This window comes from Leptopilina heterotoma, unplaced genomic scaffold, assembly GCF_015476425.1.
Source record: "Leptopilina heterotoma isolate Lh14 unplaced genomic scaffold, ASM1547642v1 Lhet_99, whole genome shotgun sequence".
In the NCBI taxonomy this organism is placed as follows: domain Eukaryota; kingdom Metazoa; phylum Arthropoda; class Insecta; order Hymenoptera; family Figitidae; genus Leptopilina; species Leptopilina heterotoma.
In genome coordinates, this window is record NW_025111206.1 from 1461436 (window position 1) to 1488356 (window position 26921).

A 26921-nucleotide genomic window follows, 5' to 3' on the forward strand; every position below is an offset into this window, starting at 1 on the left:
GCGATAATATGATTTAGTAAAAAGCGAGCGAAGAAATAGAATCGAAAATTTTTTTTTTTTTTAATTTGAAATTAATGAAAATTTAATTTACTGCGTTTTGCAGTAAATTAAATTTTCATTAATTTCAAATTAAAAAAAAAACTAATTTGCAATTTTTCTAATTTAAAAAAAAACCGGTAAAGTAAATTATTTTTGAAAATATCTTTTTTCTTTTTGGTAACAAAAATAATTTTCAACCAAAAAAGATTTTGTGACAAAATTTAATTTCTAAATTTGCTAAAAATTAAAATAAAAAACTAAAAAAAGAATAAAAGAAATTTACATTTTATTTTCGATTTTACCTTTTAGAAAATTTATTTTTACTTTCAGTAATCTCCCCATCCAAGATGATATTTTTTATCATACTTTCGATTCTATTTCGAAACAGATGAAAATGGCAAGAATGACTGGCTAGACATTCGTTGCATAATGTCAGAAATTATTAAGCATCCTGTTTAATAAAAAAAAAATAAATAACGAGAGAGAGGAGAAGCCAACGTCATTAAATTTCCAAGAAAAATCGAAGAGATTAATATTAATTTAAATTCAAATACTATTTTTACAGAATTTTTTTAGTAAATTCCAAATTGACAAAAAAAAATTCTATTTACTAAATTTTAACTAATATATTTTTTTACTAGGTGCATTTAAAAATTGAAAAATTTGATTAATATAACATTTCTTCTAATTGCGAATAAAATTAAAAAATTGCACTATTAATGTAGTCAAAAAATTAAAATCTAAAAGTGTAGATAAATTTGCAAATAAATTATAAGAAAAAAATTTTCTAAAAAAAAAATGCAAATTCAAAATTGCTGACATTTTAATAAAGTCATTTTCCTAGTGAATAAAAAACAATTTATGTTTTTTGCTCTCATTTATAGTCGTTAATAATTATAAACTACTTTCTCCATTAAAAATCTATAATTTACAACTATTTTATTTTTACATCTATGAAGCAAGCTCTTAAATGCCATGAATCTTGACTATAAGAAAAAAGTAGAAAAGCCGCAATTTTTGGTTATTTGAATTTCGTCGAAAGCTCTTTTAATCCAAATATTACAAATTTGTAATGAATAATTATTACATTTTATAATTGTAATTAATAATTACTGAATGCAATAATTATTAAAATTAATAATAGTGATTTTTACCATTAGAATTTATTTAAATTAAAAATTATTATAACAAATAGTTATGATAACTAATAATTATTTTAATTAATAATTAAATAATCAGAAAAATTATTATTATTCGATAAAGTAATTAACATTCTATTCGATTTTCGTTCGAATGACTACAAAAATATTTTTAATTTCGATAGTATCTAAACAATTATTTATAACTGAATCAATTATTAACAATTATAACCTAAATTTGGTGTAATTAATCATTTTTTAATTATTATTTAATATTTACTTTTTCTTGTTTTAGAAAGCAAAACAAATAACCAAAAATTATTCTTACGGTAAAAATTGTAAAATAACTTTTACCAAGTTCAAACAGTAAAACCCAAAAGTTCTGACATTTTTGGAAATTGTAAACTTTGCATAATTTATTTTAATTAATTGAAAATAATTAATTACAAGTGCCAGATAATTTTGGTTTTAGTAGTAAAAAGAATAATTAGAATAGTAAAAGAAGTAATTATTAACTAATTAATTAATATTTAATAAATTAAATTAATTATTAATTAATTAATAATTAAGAGTAAAAAAAGGTAAAAATTACTTTGCAATTTTTTGTTGCCGTGAAAGAAAAAAAATTTGATGAAATGAATGAAAAATGTTAATATGAGAATTATGAATAAAAATGAAGAAGGTGTTTAGGGAGAAAGGGTTCAAAAGTAGGGGGGCGAGAATAATTTTTTTTTACAGAAGCAACCAAAGAGCCTCTTCTAAAATTATTATCAATGCAATTTCTAGAAAGAAACGTGCGAAATAGTCATTCAAAAAAAAAAAAAAAAAAAATGGAATTAATAATAACTTAGTATCCCTTGTCTCCATTAAAATTCGCAAATGCGCCAAGGTTAAGGCCTACATTTGTCCCTGCATCTTCACCAAGACTAGCATCATCATCACCAACATCATCACTAGAACTCACATCGTCAGTATGGGAATTTCCATTATTGCTACTTGCTCCACTGAGACTTGTCAATGTCGAGAGAATATTTCCCGAGCCACCACCTCCACCGGAATGATCTAAAAATATAATTTATGTTATTAATAATAAGAATAATAATAATACATTAATAATAAAAATAATAATTACAATGAAAAAAAAATTATTTTTTTCTCTAGAGTTAAAAAAAAGTTCAAATAATTTTTATTAATTTTATCACTGTTTTTAAATTATTTAAAAGATTTCCAGTAGAAAAAAATTTTCTTCTTTAATTAAAATAAATTAGAAAAAGTATTTTTTTCAATTTAAAAAGAAATAATTAAAAAAATTGGTTAAATTTAAAAAAATATTTTATTGTGGAAGGAACTGATTAATTCTTTCTAATAAAAAAAACTGTTTTTAATTCTCTTCAAATACAAAAAAATGGTTAAAATTTTTTTTTTAATTAGAAAAAATTGATTATTTTTAATCAGGAAAATCAATTATTAAAAATTGATTATTTTTTTAATTACAAAAAAATTAAAGAAATTTTAAATTAAAAAATAAAAAATTTGGTTAACACTATTTTTTAAATACAAGAAATTGATTAAAAAATTTTTTTGGAAACGGCAAAAAGTAATTTTTTGGTGGGTAATTTAGTACCTGAATCGCCGGAACCACCCGATAAACCGCCGGACAAACCACCTGAAAGAGAACTTAAGGGTGCGAATTTCGAGGCAAAAGCGTGGGAGAGACCAGCTTTTGCACTTGAAAAGAATGTTGTCGCACTATTTATTACCGGACCGATACTTGCTGTACCGGCCTGAATTTTCTGATGAACCAAATTGCTGATAAAATGACTCGTCGCCGAATGCTTCGGATCAATTCCATAGGCAAGATTTTTCGCCTTATTTCCCTCGTCCAATACTTCTAATGCTTTCGTCTTCGCCTCCAAGAAAGCGTCCAATTTCTGCAAGAGGAGAAGAAAAGAAAAAAAATTAGCGACAACTTGCAAAAAAAAAAAAAAAAAAATAATAATAGTAACAAATTTTTAATTAATTAATTTTCCGTAATTTATTTTCAACTCATTTTCTGTAATTATGTAATTCGTTTTAATTAATTTTATGCATAATCCACTTTTAATCATTTTTAATAAAATAACTTCAATCTTAAATAAAAAAAATAATAAAATTTGGGTAAATATTTTTAATTAAAAGTAAACTTTAATTAATTTAATTAAACTTTAATAAAATTGTAAAATATTTAAATGAAGCTAAATAATGTTTTACTCTAACTATTAAATTGAAACAAATTTTTTTTTATTAAATATTAAACTGTTAAATATTGTAATAAAAATACTAAGCAAAAAAAGGGCCAAACAAATAAATTAATTAAAAATAGTAAACAAACAAAGAAACAAAGATACTAAAGAAACAAAAAATACTAAATAAAAAAAACTAAAAATACTAAATTGATAAACAAAAAAAAATAAAAGTGATAAGCAAATAAACAAAAAAACTAAAAATACTAAACAAGAAATAAACGAACTAAAAATACTAAATAAAAAGACAAAAAAACTAAAAATACTAAATTGATAAACAAAAAAACTAAAAACACTAAACAAGAAATAAACGAACTAAAAATACTCAACAAATAAAAAAAAGATTAAACATTCTAAACAAATAGTTTAATAATTATTAAAATATGTTTAGAAAAAAAAATAAAATGTGTTTAATATTAAAATATTAAACACGAAAATATTAAATTCTAAATCTAATCCACTTCATCGGCAATTTTTCCCTAAGAATTCTTGAACTACAATAAAATTCACAATTGCTTTTGAAAACACGTATCGCATGTATTTGAAATATAATTATATAATAAAAACAATAGTTAAACTCGAATTCCTTTATAGCACGTGCTCGAAAAAAGTAGTAAATTTTCTTTTCTTTTTCTTTTTTTTTGAAAAATTTCCGTATAATATACCAGCATAACTGGTAATTGTATAATTTTTACAAGTCAGTTGTAAAAAAAAATAATTGTAACAAGGTAGAAAGTTAGGTAACAAAAATTCTCATCTTACATTCTTATTCCAAACTGCATTTAAACATATAAAGTGCATTACGATGTGTTTATTTAAAACCCGGATTTCATAACTAATTACATATATTGAACATGCTTCATTGAATATTAAATACATGTCTGGCACAATTAATTCACACGTCTTCTTTTCTTTTTAATAATTTATATATAAAGAGAAAAAATTACTATATAAAGTAAGAAATTATTTTTTATTAAAAACTTTTTATCCGAAAGTGTAATTTTTCGAAATTTTTTTTTTTTTCATTATTATAATTCTCTATATTATAATTCTCCAAATTATTATAGTTTTAATACAAATTTAATATAATTATTATAATTATTCTAATTATTTTATTATTTATTTAATAATTTAATTGATATTAATAATTTTTTTCTAGACGATTTTTGATTATTTTTCTTTTATCAAAATCGTGTAAATAATGTGAAATATAAAACTTACTCCAAAGACAAAATTAAGGAGTCCATTTGTCACTCCAAGTTTAACGACTCCTATTTTTCTCTTGTCTCTCTCTGACCTTTCATCGTCAGCAGCGACTTCCTCGTCGACAGGATAAATCTAAAATCAAGCCAATCAGCAGGTTAATTATATTTTTGAAAAATATTCACCAACAAAAATTGAGTAATTGACGGTAATTGTTTTTTTAAACATGCACTACAAAGTCGAAAATTTCAATTCAAACTTAGGCCACTTTATTTCACTTATTCTCTACTCTTTCATTAATTAGTTAATTAAAAATTACTTTGATAAAATTCTAAAAGTATTTTCAAAAAAAAAATAAATAAAAAGATTTTATTTAATTATTATTATTCCAAACTCAAATAAATAAATTATTTATTATTGCTTATTATTATTAATCAATTTTAATAATTAACTACTATAAATATAAAATATTATTAACTAATTTTAATTATTAGTGATTGACTATTGTTAATTATTAATAATTCACGAATAATAATTACTACAAAGTACCTATTATTATTTATTAATTATTAATTATTAATATTAATTTAGTAAATTATTTATTTTATTTATTAATATTTATTAAATAAATAATTTATTATTTTTTACTTAATGAATATTAATCTAAATAAATTAATAAATTTTATCACTCCAAGGAGACTTGAACCCCGGTCTCAAAATTGCCAGTCCGGACACAAACCCTCGCGACCATTTATCCATTAAATTAATAAATATGTTATTATAGATATAATTGTAATTAAAATAATAAGAAATTGCACAAATCCAAGACTTTCTCGTTTTTGATGAGAATGTAAAAAATAAAATAAAATAGCTAATTAAAAATTACAATTAAAATATTTTTGCAAATATATTTGCAACTAACAATTGTTTAAAATAAAGGAAGGTAAAAGTTACCAAAAAAGAGCCTAAGTTAAAAATGAAATAGCAGACTCGAAAAGTAAGCTTACCTTAAATTAAAAATTAGTCTGCCTCCAAGAATTCGAGGATTCACCAAATTTAGAAAAAAAAATTCTCTTAAAGCTTCGCACCAGAAAAACCGTGTTTAATTAAAAATAGAAAAATGACTAATTTGCTAAAGAAATTTGCAATAAGCTGCTACTGTGTTATGTGTGATGAAAAAAAATACAGCGCTGCTTTTTAAAAATTAAAAAGGAAAATTATTTCTTTTTCTTTTATAAAATATTTTATAAACCAGAAGATTGAAAAATATTCTCTGATATATATTAAGTATATTTCCAAATCGATTTTCACTTTGAAATGTATAAACGACTGGCAATACAGAAGCATTAAATTTAACTTCTAATTTATATGCATCGTCAAAAAGTGTTAATAAGCAGATATGAATATTCAAGCGTAAAATAAAGTACATAAGGAGTTAATAAATTCCTGAATTTTAAATTCCATTTGGTAAATAAATTTACTGAATAATATATTTACGAATAATATATTTAATAATAATTTACAAAAAATTAATTAATTTGATATATTCCCCAATTAGATGAATCTAAGTAAAATTAATTATTACTATAGTAAATAAATAAATATAAATAAAAAATTGAAAATAAATAAATAAAATTTCCAAGAAATAATATTTACAATTGAATTAATAGATAATATTGGTATTTTATAAAAGATTACAAAAAAATTACATAAAATTTTTTTTTTTTTTTAATTTGAAATGAAACAATTTTTGTGCAAACTATTTTTTCTCCAAATTAAACTGTAACAAAAAAAAACCGGTTTTTCAAAGTCAGAATGAAAACGAGAGTGATTGAATGGGTCAATGTATCGGATACAGTAAATACATCCAAGTTTGACATTTATAATTCACGAAACGGATGAAAAAAAAATGAAAGTACATAAGAGGTCAATCATCTCTTTCCTGTCCGAATTTTTATCGATTACACAATTATTCTCACATCATGCGTAAAAGTTTCCGAGAAAAATAATTACTCGCGTGCAATACTCTATATGGTCGTTTACAAAAGTATAATTGACACTTTTAAATATGAGTGTCATTTTTAAAATATAAATTAATAAAATGCCACAAGGAAAATAAATTTCTTCGACAATTTTTTATATCTTGAAATAATAATGCAAACTTGAAATTTGGAAATATTGAATATTTCTTTAATTGAAAAAAATATCAAGTGTTGAAATTTTAAGTTTAAAAAATTAAAAAATTATTTAAAATAAAAAAAAATAATATTATATGGAAAAATATATAATTGTATTAATTTATAACAATGTATGAAAGTAAAACGTGCAATGAACAAAGCTACGTCAATTTACTCGAAAATTAAAAAAATATAAAGTAAAAAAATATAAAATTATAGGAATTTTAAAATAAAAAATTTAAAATATTTAATAAAATACGTAAGTTTAACTAAAATGTGCAGAGTACAGAAGAGTCATTGTCAAAGATAAGAAAAAGAAAAAAAGAAAATAGATTAAAAAAATAATAAAATAAAAAAATAATAGAAAAAAAAGAAAAAAATTGCATTGAACAATAAATAAAAATATTTAGTTAAGAGAAAAATGATAGTGTATTATTTATTCATAGTGCAAAAGAAAAAAATTTTTTTTCTCAAAAGTCATTTTTCGTTGATTGTTATTTGAAATCTCAATATAAATGTTTTTAAATTGCATAAATTTTTCTCCAAAAATTTGTTGCATAAAATAATCGAAAATTTTCTCTAAATATTACAAATCTACTTCAATGACAAGCATCTTCATTTTTTTTCTCCTTTCTAATGTCGAAACTCGTATAACCTTCAAAAATATTGTTTCTAATTTTGTAACTGAATTTCAAAGATCACGTAGATTGAAATTCAAAAAAAAAGGAAAAAATATAAAGTTAGCATTAATTTTATTACTACATTCATTTACAAAAAAAATAAATAAGAATAAAAAATGACTATAAAACTGTTTTGAATATTGCTGACAAATTTTATCTGTAATTATAATTATTTAAAGTAATTCACAAAATATTGAGGAAAAATTTTAAAATTGAAAAATTTGACAAAAAACATGTTATTCCAAAAATTTTGATATTATACATTAGCAATATGTGTGAGAGACATCAATCGGATGATTTGTCTGACTAAAATCGACTAGATCTACTGAATTACATGAATAACGAATATGCTTTACCGAGCATTGAAATCTCCAAGACTTGAGAAAATTTCGATTCATTTGAATAAACCGCTTCAATATTTTTTATAAAATCACAATTATCAAATATAATTTTTGAAAATTTATGTGAAGATATTTTTTAACTGTTTTTAAACTTTTTATTTTATTTTTAATAATTAATAAAAAGAAATTAATTTCAAGTGATTACTTATAAAATTTATAAATAAATTTGTAAAATTTAATTGTTTTATAAAATCTACGCTCTAAATTTGAATTAGTAAAAATTTTTACTAATTTGAATTATTGACTGACTTTTAGCTTTTGAATTAGTAAATTTTATTAATAAATAGTTATTTCTACTAATTTATTAGTAAGACTTTACTTTTTTATATTATTTTTTTTATTATTCACTAAATTAGTAAATTTTTCAAATAAATAGTCGTTTTTACTAATTTATTAGTAAAATTTACTAATTCAAAAGAAAAAAATCAGACACTAATTAAAATTAGTAAACATTTTTATTAAATCAAATTTAGAGAGTAATTATAAAGTTATAAAATTTAATAATTATTTATTTTATATTATTTAATATTTAATAATTTCATAAAATTTTCCACATTATTTATAAATATATGATGACTATTGGCAAATCAAATAGTGTCACCAGTTAAAAGTGCGGAATGTGTTTACTTCCCACCTCAAGAATAATCTGAATCATAAATTTAATATCGGTTCAAATATGTTAACATAAATTCAACATTAACTGCATTTATAATGAGAATTTTAATGATAATTTTCTTTAATAATCTCAGCCTACCTTCCTTTCTATTCTAAAACTATTAGAATTCAATGAGTTCGTAACTCATAAAAACAATTGAATTATTAATCACCTACTGTTTGCTTTTCTTATTGTTCCTTAAAAAAGTAGTTGCAATTTTTCTATATCTTTTGATCTTTTATCACTATTGTCACTATTATTATATTATTCTTATTCTGATGATTATTTTTACTATTAATATTACTATTCCTCTAATTATTTTATTTTTATTATTATTATTATTTATTTATTTGTTTTTTTTTTGCTTAGGGAATTATTTATTGCAAAAATCAATCAATTGAATTGCTATAAAAATAAATTATTACATTTTTATTACAAAATAGCGAAAAAAAATTTTTTTAAAAATATTTTTCGATCTGGAATTTTTAAATACAAAATTGAAACACACATTTTCGATATAAATGTAGTTAAAAATTAATCAAATCAGTGATGAATTTAGTTTTTTATTTATTTATTGAAATACATCTCTGCAGTCTAAAAAAAATTTAGGAAGAGAAAGACAAAAATGTTAATAGAAAATAAGAAAAAAATTAAATTTAAATTGTTATTTGTTAATTATTTTATTAATTAGATACTGAAAAAATATTGAATAATTTTTTATTTAAAAATATTTTTTTAAAATATTTTCAATATTGACTTTTTGATCTATATTATTTTATAAATAAAATAAAATAAATATTATAATAAATTAAATAATAAAAAATATAAAGTAAAAAAATACAGAGTTTGCAAATATATGCTCAATTTAAAATTAATTACTGCGAAAATTTTGTTCAAATGCTAATTTCTAGTTTCATGTCAAATTAAGGGTGAAAATAAATACAAGGACAAAATTTTTTTTTAAATTGAGCGATTCAGTAAGGTGTAAAAAAAAATTTAAATACGTAATTATAAAATCCGAGTGTCGCGTGCGATCACGTTTTATATATATATACATATATAAAATAATATCTACTTTTATGAGCGCGAGACTATTACACACGACCACTTTCACTATTAACTCGCTTCTTTCCATCACACCTTCTCTTTCCATTTCATTTTTCTTCTCCTTAATATTTATACACAAATGTATGTATAGACATTTCTCCCGAATTTTTCTCTTTTTTTCTTTTGCGAATATATCCGCAATTTTCGCGGAAGAAATTTTCGTCTATGTAGTTTAAAAACGAAGTCATTATAAACTTTTTGCTTCCGCGAATAAGTATAGAGAAAAAATAATAAACTATTTTGTATAAAATATCTTTTTTTAAAAATATAATTTAGTGTTACAATAAACATTCTTTATATCATATATAAAATTCATATTATAATATTTTATATCGTATATAAAATTTATGTATAAAGTGTATAAAATTGTGTATGATAACATTTTTTATGATATATAAAATTAAATATGATAAAATTTATATGATATTTAAAATTAAATATGAGAAAATTTATATGACACAAAAAGGGTTTAATATCATATATAAATAATGTTTATTACGTTTATTATTATTACTTTAATTGTAATATAAATAACTATGAATAATTATGTAAATTATTTTGATTAATTATTATCTAAATTACTTTTTGCATAATTATCTCAATTATTTTGAATAATTATCTAAGTTATTTCCAATAATTGTCTAAATAATTTTGATTAATTATCTAAATAAATTTGATTACATATCTAAATAATTTTTAATAATTATCTGAATAATAATTGATAACTTTCTAAATAATTTTGAATTTTAAATAATTTTGAATTTTAAATAATTTTAAATTATTAATTAAATAATTTTAAATAATTATCAAAATAATTTTGAATAATTAGGAATAATAACATTTTTAACAAAATAAAGATATCAGTGTGATTGACAAGTAATATGGTATCAACTCACTTCATTTAATGGACTGAGATCATCCTCGGCAGCGCGTTTAACGACAGGACTTGAGGTAACAATACCAATGACTAATAAAAGTCCACAGAGAATGCAAGATGTCTTCATTTTTCAATTTTTCCTTCCTCTCTCTCTCTCTTTTTTTCAAAAAATTAAATTTCCTGCAAATAATATTTTATTATTATATCTGTAATTCATTCTTACATATTCTATATGCCGTTATAATCAAGGACGATAGTTGCGACATAATAAAAAAATGTTTTCAATTAATTTAAAAAAAAAAATTTCTTTTAATATTCTTTAGTCAATTTTTTCATAAGAAAAAAATGTAATCTCATTAAAATTGCTAAGCTTGTTTGCTAATTAGTAGCTAATTAATATTAAACTACAGTATTTTTAGTATAAAGGATGTACTAAATAGTTTACATTATCTTAAAACTGACTAATTCACAGTTTGTTAACTGATTAATCAAAATTATGTTAAATAATTAATTAATAATTGGCTAAGTAATTAATTATTATTATAAGGAACAAAATAATTAACAGTTCATTATAGAAATTAAAAAAGAAATAATTATTTAGTATAACTATAAATTATTTGGTTGCACTAATTATCTGTTATAGTTATTTAGTCGAACTAATTAGCAAAAATCAAAAATATAATAATAATAATTTTTTAAGTCACTAATTAACTAATTTATAGTCGAATTTTTTACCTATTAGTAATTTAGTCCCACTGAATAACAATTAGCTATTTAGTCGCACTAATTAACAATTAGTAATTTAGTCCTAATGATTAAAATATAATATTAAAAATATAATAACAATTTTTTAAGTCACTAATTAACAAATTTATTGTCGAATTTTTTACCTATTAGTAATTTAGTCCCACTGATTAACAATTAGCTATTTAGTCGCACTAATTAACAATTAGTTAATTAGCAGCACTAATTAATAATTAGTTATTAAATAGCAATAATTAACTATTAATAATTTAGTTTCACTAATTACCTACTAATTATTTAGCTTCAATAATCAAGCACTAATTAAATAGTCATAATAATTAAATATCTGTTATTTAATTACACTAATTATGCATCAGTTACATAGTTATACTAATTAACTCTTAGTTATTAAGTTGCTCCAATTAACCTTCAGTTATATAGTTATATTAATAAATTTTTTTTTTACTTATACTAATTTACTATTAATATTTACTTCCATTAACTAACTATTAATTAATAAGTAAAAAGAATGAATAAAAGTTCAATGATTTTATTAATTATAACTGTTAATTAGAAAAAAGTAAAAAATTCCAAACTAACACGAATTTAAATAAAATAAATAGGAGTTATTGTAACTGACAAATAAATACATAATTAGTGGAACTAAATAATTAATAATTTATTACTGTAATTTAATATAAAGCTAATAATGTAATTATATAAATAATAGGTAATTAGCGAAACTAATTAACTAGGAGGTAATTAGTGAAACTAATTAACCAGGAGGTAATTAGTAAAACTAATTAATTAACAGCTAATTAGTGAATCTAATTAATTGACAGCTAATTAGTGAAACTAATTAACTAGCAGGAAATTAGTAAAACTAAATAACTGAAAAATAATTGTTTAGAAGAAAAAAATATTAATTAGTGAAACTAAATAATTATTAATAGGTAATTAGTTAAATAAATAACTAATAAGTTATTATTGTGACTAAATCATTTTTCGTTAATTAGCGAAGATACATAATTAGAAGGTAATTTGTGAAACTATATAATTAATAGAGAATTATTGTAATTAAAAAAATAGCAGGTAATTAATGTAACTAAAGAATTATTAGGTAATTAGTTTAACTAATTAACTAATACCTAATTAGGGTAATTAAGTAGCTAATAGGTATTTATTGCAACTATATAAATATTAGGTAATTAGTGAAGATCAAAATTAGTAGGTAATCAGTGAAACTGAATAACTAATAGATAATGATTATGACTAAATAACTGTTAAGTAATTAGTGAAGCTAAATAACTACTAGTTAATTGGTTTAACTAAATAACTAATAGGTAAAAATTAGTGTGACTAAAGAACCAAAAAGTAATAAGTGTAATTAATAATTTTTTAGGGTAGGTTGTAAAATATATAAAAAATTATATTTTTCATAACACTGTACTAATTAATAGTATTCTACTTAATAGTAATATATTAATAATTATATATTACAAAATAAATATTAGAATATTATTATTTTACTAATTAGCAATAAAAAATTAATATTTCTTTATTATTTATTTACTTTTTAATTATTTTTTTAATTGTAATTAATTGTTAGTATATAATAATGGTTAATTAATGAAAATATAATAATAATAATAATAATTATTATTATTATTACTCTTAATTTTTTCTCTCTGCAACTAGCAGGGTTCGAGGACCTACACTGAGAAAAACTTCTTTTTTAATTCAAAAATAAGTAGTCAAGCAAAAAAATTTGTAAGTATGAATTAAACGTAATTTTTATTGAATCTCATTTATTATGTATTGAATTAAAATTATTGTGTTTAATTCAAAAATAATTTTTGGTTGACCGAATAACAAAGATAATTAGGTTTGATTCAAATATATTGTTTTCTCAGTGTAAACAATCAATTATTAATATAAAAAATAATAATAATAAAAATTAATTAATTAATTATTGTAATTAGTTTGCATAAGTGATAATAAAAATGAGCTAAATAATATTAATGATTAATTATTAAATAATTAACTAATTAATTAAGTACTTTATTAATTATTGTAATTTTTTTTGTATAAATAACAATGAAAATGTGATAAATAACAATAATGATTATTTATTAGATATTTAATTACCAAGCAATAATCAATAATGTACTCGTCAACAAGTGTTAAAAAAAGTACTAATTAAGAAAAATTAATGCCAAATATAAAATTACTTTTTGGAGAGCATAATTAAAAATCTATTTTTATCCTCGTGATCTTTCACCTGTATTGCAACAAGAGGCTTGGGAATAGGACTACAATTAATTCCAGTTATGCTAAGGGAATCAACGAAATTAAGTCGTTTAACTTAAAAACGATCTAAATGGGAAAAACTCGTATAACTTGCATGACAACTTGTCTTTCGTTAAAAATAACAAAACGTGCAAAGTTCATAATAAACATTTTGTAATAGATTCTTTACTTTACCTCATTACTCTTTATGCCTATATGCAAAAATAAAAAAAAAATGAAAAAGAAAAAGAAAAATGAATATATTTTCCACTCTATTTAGGATTAATTTTCACAAAAGAAAAGAAGAAATAAATTTTCCCCTCTCGTTTTTCCATCACTCTTTTCTTTAATTAACAAAACACTGAAATTTGTCTAGATTTGAATTAAACAACATTACTTACATAAGTTTGTAAGTAACCTACAAATGAAAGTACATATGAAAGTATAAACTTTTACATAAAGTGAATATTAACAGAAATTCAATATATTTAAATAATAATAGACGAAAAGGAGAAGAAAAAAGAAAAAAACGAGAGAAAAAATCAAAAAATGTCGAGAAATAAAAATAAATAATAAATAAAAAATGTCAAATTCCTGTGATGGAAAAATTAGCAGGACCTACAACTAGTAGTTGACCTAAAAAGGCCTGAAATAATTTTTTCGTAAAAATTATCATTTTGCAAAGTTATTTCATAATAAAGATGAAATTCTCAAATCGAAAAAAAAAACCACGACACTAATCACCGATTATAGAACGAAAAAGCAAAAAAATCACCACACCTCGAGTGCAAAAAAGCATGAAACGAAAAAATAACAAAAGCAGTGATTTTTTTTTCCCTTCACAAAAATAAACACATGCACGCGCGTTTCAATTTTTTTTTTTGTTTTGTTAAATTTCCAATGGGCGAAAAAAATAAATTTTGATTTTCATTTTTCAATTTGGCGAACACTTACTGATTTTTTTTCGTGAAGTGCGTGAATGCGTGACAGATGTGTACCTCACGGAGTGCGAGGCTCGTTTGAGGATTATGGAGAAGGAGGTGCCCAAGTCTTACAGAGGCAAACGAACGCGAGCATGTGTGTTTCGTTTCGTCGTCTCAAGAATCGAGAATCAACTTCTGTGTCTGTCTGTCTTTATTTCTCTCTGTATACAACACACTCTCCTACGGTTTATAATATATAAACTTCCCTCTCTTGGGTGAGGCTGACTTCAATTTAAAAGCTGAACCCATTGATGTCTATTGAACCCACTTTATATTTTTATATTTTTATATATATGTATATACAGGGAGGGGATGATGATGATGAAGCTTAGGAGAAATAAATTATGCATGTAATTAAAAAAAAGATTCTACTTTGTAATGGAGATAAAATATACTTAATTGCATAGGTACATTGTCCTGGATGCTGAGTTGATGACTTTAGTTAAAAAAAAGAATTTTTTTATGTTTATGTTAATTTTTTTTTTGTAAAAATAAAAAATAATGTATTTTTTTATTTTTAGAAATATAAAAAATATAATTGAGAATTATAATTTATCGATCACTCCGAGTCAGGTTACCTGACTCGGAGTGATCGATAAATTCTAATTCTCAATTATTAAATACTGCCGAGTGATCAATTCAATCTACATAATATAAAAAATAATAAATTTATAAATTTTAAAAATAAAAAAATAATAAATTTATAAATTTTAAAAATAAAAAAATAATAAATTTATAAATTTTATAAATACAAAAAATAATAAATTTATAAATTTTATAAATACAAAAATAATAAATTTATAAATTTTATAAATACAAAAATAATAAATTTATAATTTTTATAAATATAAAAATAATAAACTTATAATTTTTATAAATATAAAAAAAATAAATTTATAAAATTTCTATAAATAAATAAATAAATAATTGAATTTTCCCGGAATTATTTCGAGACCCAGGGGAATTAGTCCCCCATTTTTTCTCATGATTTTAATTTATTTTTCAAAACATAATAAATTAATAATTTTTATAAAAATAGAAAATAATTTATTTATAAATTTTTATAAATATTGAATTTTTACAAATAAAACAACAAGTGAAGTTAACTTTTACTGTAGTAAAAGTTAACTTCACTCGTTGTTTAATTGTAAAAATAAAATAGTGAAAATAGTAAATTTTACTAAGTACAAAGTAAACTTTACTAATTTCACTATTCTCTAAATTTGAAATCGTAAAAATGTTGCATTAGTGACTGACTTTTTGCCTTCAGCTTAGTAAATTTTACAAATAAATAGTAAATGTAGACAAAAAAAATTTATTTGATTCAAATAATCGATTAGTTGTCTATTATATCAAAAAAATATTTACTTCAATCAAAAAATGTTTTATTTCAATCAATTAAATGATATTTCTTTAAATGGTTTAAATATTGAAATTATATAAGTTCAGGTACAATTTAACTTTCATAAATAAAAATTAATTTATTCAACTAAATTTAACGTATACTTATAATAATAATAAAATAATAAGTAAATAATGTAATTACATAAGTAATAGTTAATTAGTGACACTAAATAAATATTAAATAATTAGTATGACTAAACAAATATTAAATAATTAGTATGACTAAATAACTACTAAAAGTTAATTAACAAGTAACTAGTGAAACTAGGTAACCAGCAGGTAATTAGTGGAACTAATTAATTAATAGGTAATTAGTAAAACTAAATAACTAGCAGGTAATTTGTAAAGATAAATAATTAACAGGTTTTTAGTGAAACTACAAAACTAGCAGGTAATTAGTGGAACTAATTAATTAATAGGTAATTAGTAAAACTAAATAACTAGCAGGTAATTTGTAAAGATAAATAATTAACAGGTTTTTAGTGAAACTAAATAACTAGCAGGTAATTAGTGGAACTAATTAATTAATAGGTAATTAGTAAAACTAAATAACTAGCAGGTAATTTGTAAAGATAACAATTAATAGGTTTTTAGTGAAACTAAATAACTAGCAGGTAATTAGTAGAACTAATTAATTAATAGGTAATTAGTGCAACTAAATAACTAGCAGGTAATTTGTAAAGATAACAATTAATAGGTTTTTAATGAAATTAAATAACTAGCATGTAATTAGTAGAACTAATTAATTAATAGGTAATTATTAAAACTAAATAACAAGCAGGTAATTTGTAAAGATAAATAATTAATAGGTTTTTAGAGAAACTAAATAAATAATAGGTCATTATTATGAATACAAAAATATTAGGTAATTAGTGTAACTAAATAAATAATTATTGTGACGAAATAATAAACAGTTAATAGGTAATTAGAGAAACTAAGAAACTAATAGATCATTATTTTAACTAAGTTAAAAATAGGTAATTAGTAAAGTTAAATAATTAATAAATAAAATTAGTGAAACTAGATGAATAATAGGTAATTATCGTGACTAAAAAACTATTAGGTAATTAATGTAACTAAATAATTAGTAAATAATTAATAAATAAATAGTAAAATTAAATAACTAATAGGTATTAATTAGTAGTAACAATTATTAATAATTATTAGTTTAATAATTAATAGGTAAATAATGTAATTTCATAAATCATAATTATTTAGTCAAACATAATAATTAATAAATAATTAATGAAGCCTAATAATTAACGGGTAATTAGTGAAACCAAATGACTGATAAGTAATTATTGTGACAAAATAATTATTAGCTAATTAATGATGCTAAATATTTAATAGGTAGTTAGAGAAACTAAATAAGTACTTGGTAATTATTGTAACTAAATAATAATTAAGTAATTAGTAATACTATATAATTAATAAAGAATTAGTAAATAAAATTACTACTGGGTAATTATTGTCACTGAATATTTATGAGATAATTAATGTAACTAATGAACCTAATTAGTGTAACTAAATAACTAATTGTAAATAAGTGAAATTTTATAAGTAAATAATGTAATTACATAAATAATAGTATATTAGTGACACTAAATAACTATTATGTAATTAGTGGAAGTAAATAACTACTAGATAATTGGTTTAACTAAATAACTACTAGATAATTTATTTAACTAAATAGCTAATAGATAATTAGTGTAAGTAAATAAATAGTAGAAAATTAGTGTTACTAAATAACTACTAGATAATTAGTGTGAGTAAATAACTAGTAGGTAATTAGTGTAAGTAAATAACTAGAAGGTAATCAGTATTACTAAATAACTAGTAGGTAATTATTATTACTAACTAACTAGTAGGTATTTAGTGTTACTAAATGACTAGTAGATAATAATTAGTGTAACTAAATAAATATTAGGTAATTAGTGTTACTAAATAACTAGTAGGTAATTAGTATTACTAAATAACTAGTAGGAAATTAGTGTTACTTAATAACTAATACCTATTCAATGCAAATAAATAATTAATGCCTAATTAGTGTAATTTAATAATTACTAAATAATATAAGTAAGTAAAACTAATTTTACTTTTTATGTTTTTTTTACTAAATTTACCTAGTATATTTAAGTAAATTAATTTTCTTTTACTGAAATTTACTATTTTAGCTGTAAATTTTTTTAGGGCCAAAGAAAATTTTACTTATTATTTTCTAATGTTGTTTTAGTTATGTATTTTTTTTTACTAAAATTAGTAAAATTTAACTATTACTGAAGTAAGTTTTAGACAAAAAAATCACTTAAATTTACTCTCGACGTATATTGAAATTTACTCCCAAATAATAGTAAAATTTGACAGAAAGGGTCAAAGAAATATTAGACTTTCCCTTAAAAATAGTAAAAATTACTTTATTCAATCTTTCCTTGCAGAGTAAATTTCACTAATTGTGAGGTAAACTTGAGCTAAAAATAGTATTGTTTACTTCAGGCGTACCTGAAATAGTAAAAATCTACTCATCGGGAAATAGTGAAAATTGATTCATCCGGAAATGATAAAAATTGACAAATTCGGAAACAGTAAAAATTGACTCATACAGAAATAGTATAAAAATTTCCAAAAATGCTATTAATTATTAAGTCTAAATGGAAACAAGTCTTCTACTTTTCTAGAATACAATATTTATAGTTTCATATGGATCTTAAAATAAAATTTTCTTGGGCAACACACTTTATAGTCGATTAACAAATAATAAAATGTATAAATACTCCAAGTGAAGCATTATAATTACTGATGAGTGAGAATGATTTAAATAAAAAGTAGGACGTTAGTGATGTTTTTTTTGTTAAATCACAGTAAATATAGTATAAAAATTGTAAAAAATAATTAGTCTCGTATTAAGTTAATAGTGCCATCGGTTATGCCTGATTGCTTATTGTAATTCTCTTATTTGTAATTAACATAAACAAATTATGCAGTATATTATAAATAATCACAGAAAAATAACAAGAAAGTAATTTAAAAACAAAATAAAATCACTATATATTTATTTTCTATACATCTTTATTAAAATAAAAATACTCTAATTTTTATTGAAATAACTAATATTTCTAGTATTCTTCTTATTTATACTCTATTGTCAATTTCTACTTTATAGTCTATTTTTGAATTAATTATTTATTAAAAATACCATAGCAATTGTTAATTAATGTTAACAATTTCTCTAATCTTCAATATAAAAATAATTTACAGGCCTTCGTATTATTTATTTAGTAAATAAAAAAAAATGTTTATAAATAATAATTACTATTAATATTAATGATAAAAAATAAATATGAAATAAATTTTATAAACAAAAAAGATATTTTATGCGTACGAGAAATTGCTATGAAAGTTATAATAATTAACTTTTTTAATCATCTTTCGCATAATAGAAGAAATTTTAATAATTTCAAAAAGTGAGAGTTGATGATTGTTTTGATGTTTTTCATATAAATGACATAAATAATATGAAAAATAATAATACTTGAATAATAAATAATAATAAGAATAATAATTATAATAATTTTACTTTGCACAAATAAACGTGTCTCGTCATTGTAAATAAATAAACAAATAAATAGAACAATATATTAATAATAATAAATAATAGTATCAATAGTAATAATAATAGTAACAATAATTTATATTTATAATATAATAATATATAATAAAATTACAAAAACAATAAATGCAGAAAAATAAAAAAAAAAATAAATAAAGACAAAAATAATAACTGTAATCATAATAATAAATAAATGTTTAAAAGAAAAAGTGATGAAAAGTGTAAATGAATTTTAATAAAAAAATTAGAGTTCACACCTTTCTTAATTATTTTACACGACAATCAATTACATTGTAAAGATGTAAAAGAAATATCAACATTAATTGAGAGACAAGGTTTTAAAGTTAATGGAGTAAAACTCTCCTTTCACCTTGACAATAATCTCTTAGACCACAATAATGTTAAAAGTGTTCCCAACGATCAATTGTTCCACAAAATTAAAAAAAGTATATAATTTTTGTTTTTATTTTCAAATTTAAAAATTCTGATTTACTTATTTGTATTATTTTCTTTATTTTTATAATTTTATTTATTCATTTAGAAAAAAAAATTAAATATTCACAGACATAAAATTGAATTTCAAAAACTTTTTCAACATTCTTACGCAGCGCAAACGATTAACTAAATTTCATAAATATTTTGCATTATTTTTTATCAAATAACTGTCAATATTTAAAATGCAGTACACGATTTTGAGAATTAATGTTAAGAAATATATAAAATTAATGTGCAATCGTAAAAAAATGTGAATTTAAGACCAACAAAAAAAATATATCTGTCAGAATAATTGACCTTATGGGAGATTTTTTTTATTATTATTTTAAAATGTTACTCTCAATGAATAAATAAAATCACTTCTTGCATTTGATTTATATGATACAGAAAAAAAGGTTCTTAACATTCCAAACGTATTTCTCAAAAAAAAAAAAGAAAAAAAACAATTTACGAAAAGTATATAAATATTTTCCTTAAAGTAGAAAGTTTCTTTTCTTTTGGCAATCAATTAACCTTGACCGAAAGTATTTCAGGTGTATTAGAAAATATTTCTTACCTAACATCAGAACCGAGCACAAAATAAAAGGAAAATCCAAAATTATTTACACATAGAAAAAAAGGTGGGAACAGATCGAAAATAGTAAAATTTTAATTGAATTTCGAAAAGTAAATTTACCCTAAAATGAAATCGATTGATTAACAAGGAAATAATTGAAAAATAAAAATTAATTCCACCAGTAAACTAAATCGATTGATTAATAAATAGAGAAATTAAAAAATGAAAAATAAATTAAGAAACCGTAAATTAAAAAAATGAAAATAAAAAAAGTACAAATTTAGAAATTATAAATTGAAAAACTACAAATTAAAAAGTCACAAATTAAAAAACTTATTAATTAATTTATAATTTACGGATTATCCCTAAGAATAATGGCAAATTAACAAATAAATACAAAAATTAATTAAAAAACGATAAATTAATTAATTAAAAAATACTAAACTTTACTGATACTATATTTCAATTCGATACCTCCATGTATTACAATCCTATCTTACGGTGAAGGTTAATACAGTCCTATCTTGCGGTAACGTTTTATACAGTTCTATCTTGAAGTGACGGTTTATACCATTCTATCTCAAAATTTTCAATTTTTCAGTTTTTTGCTAAAATTATAGAAGAAAATATTCTGTATTAGATGGTAACACCTAAAATAGTTATATTAATTAGGATATTTATAAAAAACAGTAATTAGAAATAATAACAAGTTTTATCTTCCAAGTAAAAGTGTTCTATCTTTCTTTTGTTTTTGTATCTGTCAAAAAAAATATACACATGTGATTCGTATAATCGTGTTAGAAAAGCAAAAAAGAACAAAAGGTAGAAAATGGATATCCCTTTGGATTTAAGTATGCCATCAGGAAAAAATTCTTTACTGAATAATAATAAAAATATATAAATTTATAAAGTAATTATTTTATCTGTTAATTTTGCTTTATTTTAACTTTTCTTACACCAGGAGAGACTTGTTCTGACGTAGAAATTGAGATCATTCGAATTCAGACTCGGATTGACTATTTTGACTAATATTACAGATACTTTTATTATTATAATTATATTGTAATTTATAATCTTGTTATCGTTTGTGAAATATATAATAAAATACTAGTATAATATAATCCTTGAAACATACTTATAAATTCTATATTGGAGTGACGTTTTCAACGTTTATTACAGTAAAATAATGTAGATTTTTAAATTATTTTATTATTATTCTATTTGTATTCTCACTTGTGTAAAAATTTTCTACAATCAAAACCTCGTTTACTTACTTATTTAAATATTTGTATCTATACTTAAAACTCATAAAAATGATACGTTTATTTTAACTAATAATAATTGATAATTAAAATTAAACAAGAAAACTAACAACATTATTTTTATCATTCCACTATCCCGTGAAATATTAACCTGTCATAAAATTAGGTTAATTAACCTTTGTAGAAGTATTAAGAATGCATTTTCTTGGCTTGATTTTATATAATTGTGTTTTATTTATGTATATTATGATAGAAAAATCTTTAAAGAATTACATAAAAATTATCTTATGAATATCAAACTGTCATTAATATTTTTAATATGGAATTTACTTTTAATTTGGCTCTTACGCAAAATTGGAAAATTTGAGATAGAATGGTATAAAGCGTTACTTCAAGATAGAACTGTATAGAACGTTACCGCAAGATAGGACTGTATTAACCTTCACCGTAAGATAGGATTGTAATACATGGAGGTATCGAATTAACAAATATTAAAATGTTGAAATATTAAAAATACTAAAATATTAAAAATACTAAAAATATTAAAAATATAAAAATACTAGAAATACTAAAATACAAAATATACGAAAGAATTCAATTTTTTTCTTAATTCGTTATAAAAGTTTTCAAAAAAATTCAATTATTTTCTAAAATTTTAATAAATCCTTTGAAACAATTCAATTATTTTTAAAAATAGTAAAATTCTTTGCAAAAATTCAATTATTTTTAAATAAAAATACTAAAATATTAGAAATACTAAAAATACTAAAAATACTAAAAATACTAAAATACAAAATACAAAATATACGAAAGAATTCAATTTTTTTCTTAATTCGTTATAAAATTTTTCAAAAAAATTCAATTATTTTCTAAAATTTTAATAAATCCTTTGAAACAATTCAATTATTTTTTAAGATAGTAAAATTCTTTGCAAACATTTAATTATTTTTAAATAAAAATACTAAAATATTAGAAATACTAAAAATACTAAAAATACTAAAATACAAAAAATAAAAAAATACTAAAATACTGAAAATACGAAAAATACTAGAAATACAAAAATTGTAAAAATACTGAAATATTAAAATCTAAATAATTATTAATTAAATTCAAATTTGCAATATTAAAAATTTTAAAAGTCATAAATTAATAAACAGAATAAAAAATTTTCCCAAAATTATGAAACATGCAAAATTTCAAACCTATCAATAAAAAAGAAAAAACGAAAATTTCACGAAAAAAATTCTTTTTTCTTCTTTTGTTTTACTCACGCATCTTGTGGTGCCACGTAGCGTCAAAGAAAGGAAAGAATTCAATATGAATTAATCAGGTAACTTTCATTCGGAAAAAGTAAACACGTTTTTAACGAAGAAACGTGTCATTGCATAAGAAACTTTTTTTTTTTTTTTATTAAAAAACAGAAATACAAGGAAGAAAGAGGACTTGAAAATTTATCGTCCTGATCAAAAGGTCAGATACAGGAAGTCAACCAAGTTCGATCTGCAATGTGCGATCTTAATGATCTTATGTCATTCCCAATTCACTGACGCAATTTAAAAAGAAACCCAATTTTTTCGAAAATAAAAAAATAATGTAAAATGAAAAAAACGAAATTTCAATGAAACGAAAAGTTGTGAGAAAAGTTAACATTTAAATGTCGATCACAGAAGGGGGAAAAAAAAATTTGCCTATTTTTATTAAGAAACAAAAAATAAAAGTTACAAGGAGAGTTATAAGAGAATAAAAAAAATTAATTACTAAAATTTTTTCTATTAAAAAAATACTGAATTCTGATAAAAATGATAATTATTTATATAATAAATAAAACATGTGTAGATCATGTGTGAGTAGAAATATGTGAAGAATATATGTGTTATAAAAGACGAAATTACGTACGATTAAAAAATAAAATTATACTTTCTATTTTAATACGTGTAATATTATGCTATTTACAAAAAGACAATATATACAATAATCCCTCTAGACAGCATGCAGACATTCATTTCACGCTTAGTGAATTAAATTACAAGTTAACACAAATATTAATAGACAGTTCTTCTTCAATCTTTTGCTAAACGGTCTGCAACATTCACTTAAAAATTTTTTTTTTTTAGTTTCTTTACAACCGATTATATATGCAGTGAATTAATTTATACTAAAAATAGTATCGTTTTTAGCTTTCATTTAACTAAACACTTGTTTTTCTAATGAAAAGAAAGTTTGCCTTTGTTCCATTCTAATAGTGATAACTTTTTTTCTCTTTAAACTAAATAAGAAACAAAAAAATTTTAATTGTATTTTATTTATTCACAATTTCAAACTCAATTTTTGAGATACGATTTTAAATTCAATTTTTCAAATTAAAATTGTGAATTCAATTTTTTAATTGCACTCTGAGTTCAATTTTTCAATTTCAATTCTAATTCAATTTTTTATTCAAATTTTGAATTTAAATTGTAATTCAAATTTGAAATTGAAATTCTGTATTTAATTTTTTAATTCAAAATTCGAATTTAAATTGGAATTCGATTTTTTAATTAAAATTTTTAATTTAAATTGGAATTCTATTTTATAATTAAAATTCTGTATTCAATTTTTTAATTTAAATTTTGAATTTAAATTGAAATTCGATTTTTTGATTAAAATTCTTATTCAATTTTTTAATTCAAATATTAAATTCAATTTTTTAATTCAAATATTAAATTCAATTTTTTAATTAAAATTTAGAACTGAAATTTGAATTCAATTTTGTAATTCAAATTTTGTATTGAATTTTTTATATTCAAATGATGAATTCAATTTATTTTTTAATTCAATAAAATAAATTAAAAATTTTAAATTAAACTCGTTAATTACAATTTTAAATTCTATTCTGAATTTAGTTTTGTAATCAAAATTTTAATTCAATTTGGAATTCAAATTTGAAATCAATTTTGTGATTAAAATTCTGAATTCAATTTTGTAATTAAAATTTTGTATTCAATTTTTAAATCAAAATTTTGGATTTAATTTATTAATTCAATAAAATATATTGATAAATTTTAAATTAAACTTTATAATTACAATTTTGAATTTTATTTTGAATTCAATTTTGTTTATAGTTAAAACTTCAATTTAATTTTGAATTAAAATTTTGATTATTTAAAATTTCAGTTCAATTTTGAATACAAATTTTAAATTGGATTTTGTAACCTTAATTTTGAATTCAATTTTATAGTTAATTTTTAATTCAATTCTTTAATTCAATTTTTCAATTTAATTTTGAATAAAGCTTTCTAATAATAATTTTGAATTAAATTTTTGAATTCAGTTTTTTAATTCAATTTTTCAATTTAATTTTAATTAAGTTTTCTATTAATAATTTTGAATTAAATTTCTCAATTAAACTTTTAAACTGAATTTTCTAATTAAAATTTTTAACAAAGTTTATTAAATCAAATTATCAATTCAATTTTACCTAAAATTTATTAATTAATATTTTGAAATTCATTTTTTACATTCAAAAATATTTTATATTCATTTTTTACTATTTCAAAAATTTAAAAGTATCCTTTACTATTAAAAAACATAAAGGTATAATAATTTTTTATTATTTAAACAATTTAGTACCAATTTCTTGGTGAATTTTAATTTATAATTTCAATATAACATACACAATGAAAAGAAAATTAATTTTTATCAAATAAACGACTGAATGACTGTTAACAAATAAATCTATTTTTTAACTATTTAAAAATAATTTATTTAATAGTCAACTGTTGAAAAAATAATTTTTATTTATATAAAACAAATTTTTTTATTATATATTTAATTGAATCAATTTCTGTCTTTTGAAGTAAATTCTATTATTTAATCAAAATAAAAATAATCAGTAAATATTTTCTGGATACTAGTAAAGTAGTTGTAAAAATAATACTAGTAACAATAATAGTAAAATATTATTTTTGTGACTCAATAAAAATTCTTTCGAATTTTACTAAAACAGAACAAAAAGTAACAGTCAAATAAAATAATTATTTAAGAAAAAATCGAATTAAAAAATAATTACTTAGAATTCCTCTCCTTTCGTTTCTCTCACTCTATTTTCACCAAGTTTCTATCCGGCACAGTGGTTCTCAGTGTCCTCTTTTTCTCTCTCTAGACACACTAAAGCACTTTCATTCACATATCACCCAGCGGCCGGTTCACCGTCATCATCATCATCGAAGAAGAAAAAAAAATTTATAAAAATCCATTACCTAATCTATTTTCTATTTTTAGCAAAAGGTCACAATTTTCGTTTCTTTACAAAAAATTCAACAATTTCTTTTTCCCCACTAAAAATTTTTTTCAAAAAAAAAAAAGAAGAAGGAAAGAATTTCTCTCCCAAGAATTGTTGCGCGTTCACACACAAGAAACGAAGATCAACTTTGTGAGGTTTAACTTGGACTCTCGATCAACACTTGCCGCGAGTCCATTGCCAGGGAAAGAAGAAAGTCCTCTCTTCCCGGGGGAAAATTAGTCGTTCGTATATGTCAAACGATCGAGACTTCGAGATAAGAATTGGAAAATAAGGAGCGCAAAAAAAAATGTCGCGCAACAACTCTTGGCAATGTCGATTGTATAGTGACACTATAAAATTATATATATATATATATATATATATAAATAAAATGCAGAAGTAGAAATCGATTGCGCAATTTGAGCGCGCTCAATTGATCGCGCAACATATTAGCTCGACCGTCACCGAGTGACCGTTGTTTTGTAAAAATCCCCTGCCAATCCCGGTCAAAGTGTAAACAAACATTTTTCTCAACCTCCTTTTTTACGATCGTTACAATTACATATGAGGGGGAAAAAAAAATTCATTCATTCATTCATTCAATAAATTTTTATTATCATTGAATAGATAAATTAGCATCGCAAAGATTTTTTATAAAAAGTGAATTACTTTTCACATTTTTTGTTCGCATCTCTTTCTTCTTCTACAATTCCAACTCTTCTAGAACTGCAAGATAATATAATTATTGCAGAAACGTGTC

General features: G+C 20.8%; 1 protein-coding gene across 2 annotated transcripts in view; it reads right to left on the reverse strand.

Moving 5' to 3' along the window:
• LOC122512465 overlaps positions 1-26408 on the reverse strand; it is a 39118-nt gene extending 12710 nt beyond the window's left edge. Inside the window, exons 1-5 of one of the 2 annotated variants that reach the window (XM_043628307.1) lie at positions 25949-26408; positions 10580-10740; positions 4682-4798; positions 2803-3109; positions 2143-2240 (exon numbers count right to left, since the gene is read on the reverse strand). In XM_043628307.1, coding sequence (XP_043484242.1) covers positions 2143-2240; positions 2803-3109; positions 4682-4798; positions 10580-10687 — 630 coding nt within the window. In that variant the 5' untranslated portion in view covers positions 10688-10740; positions 25949-26408. Of the gene's footprint in view, positions 1-2142; positions 2241-2802; positions 3110-4681; positions 4799-10579; positions 10741-14547; positions 14683-25948 lie in introns of those variants that run through there. The other variant, XM_043628306.1, reaches the window with a different exon arrangement.
• Between the last annotated feature and the right edge of the window lie 513 nt (positions 26409-26921).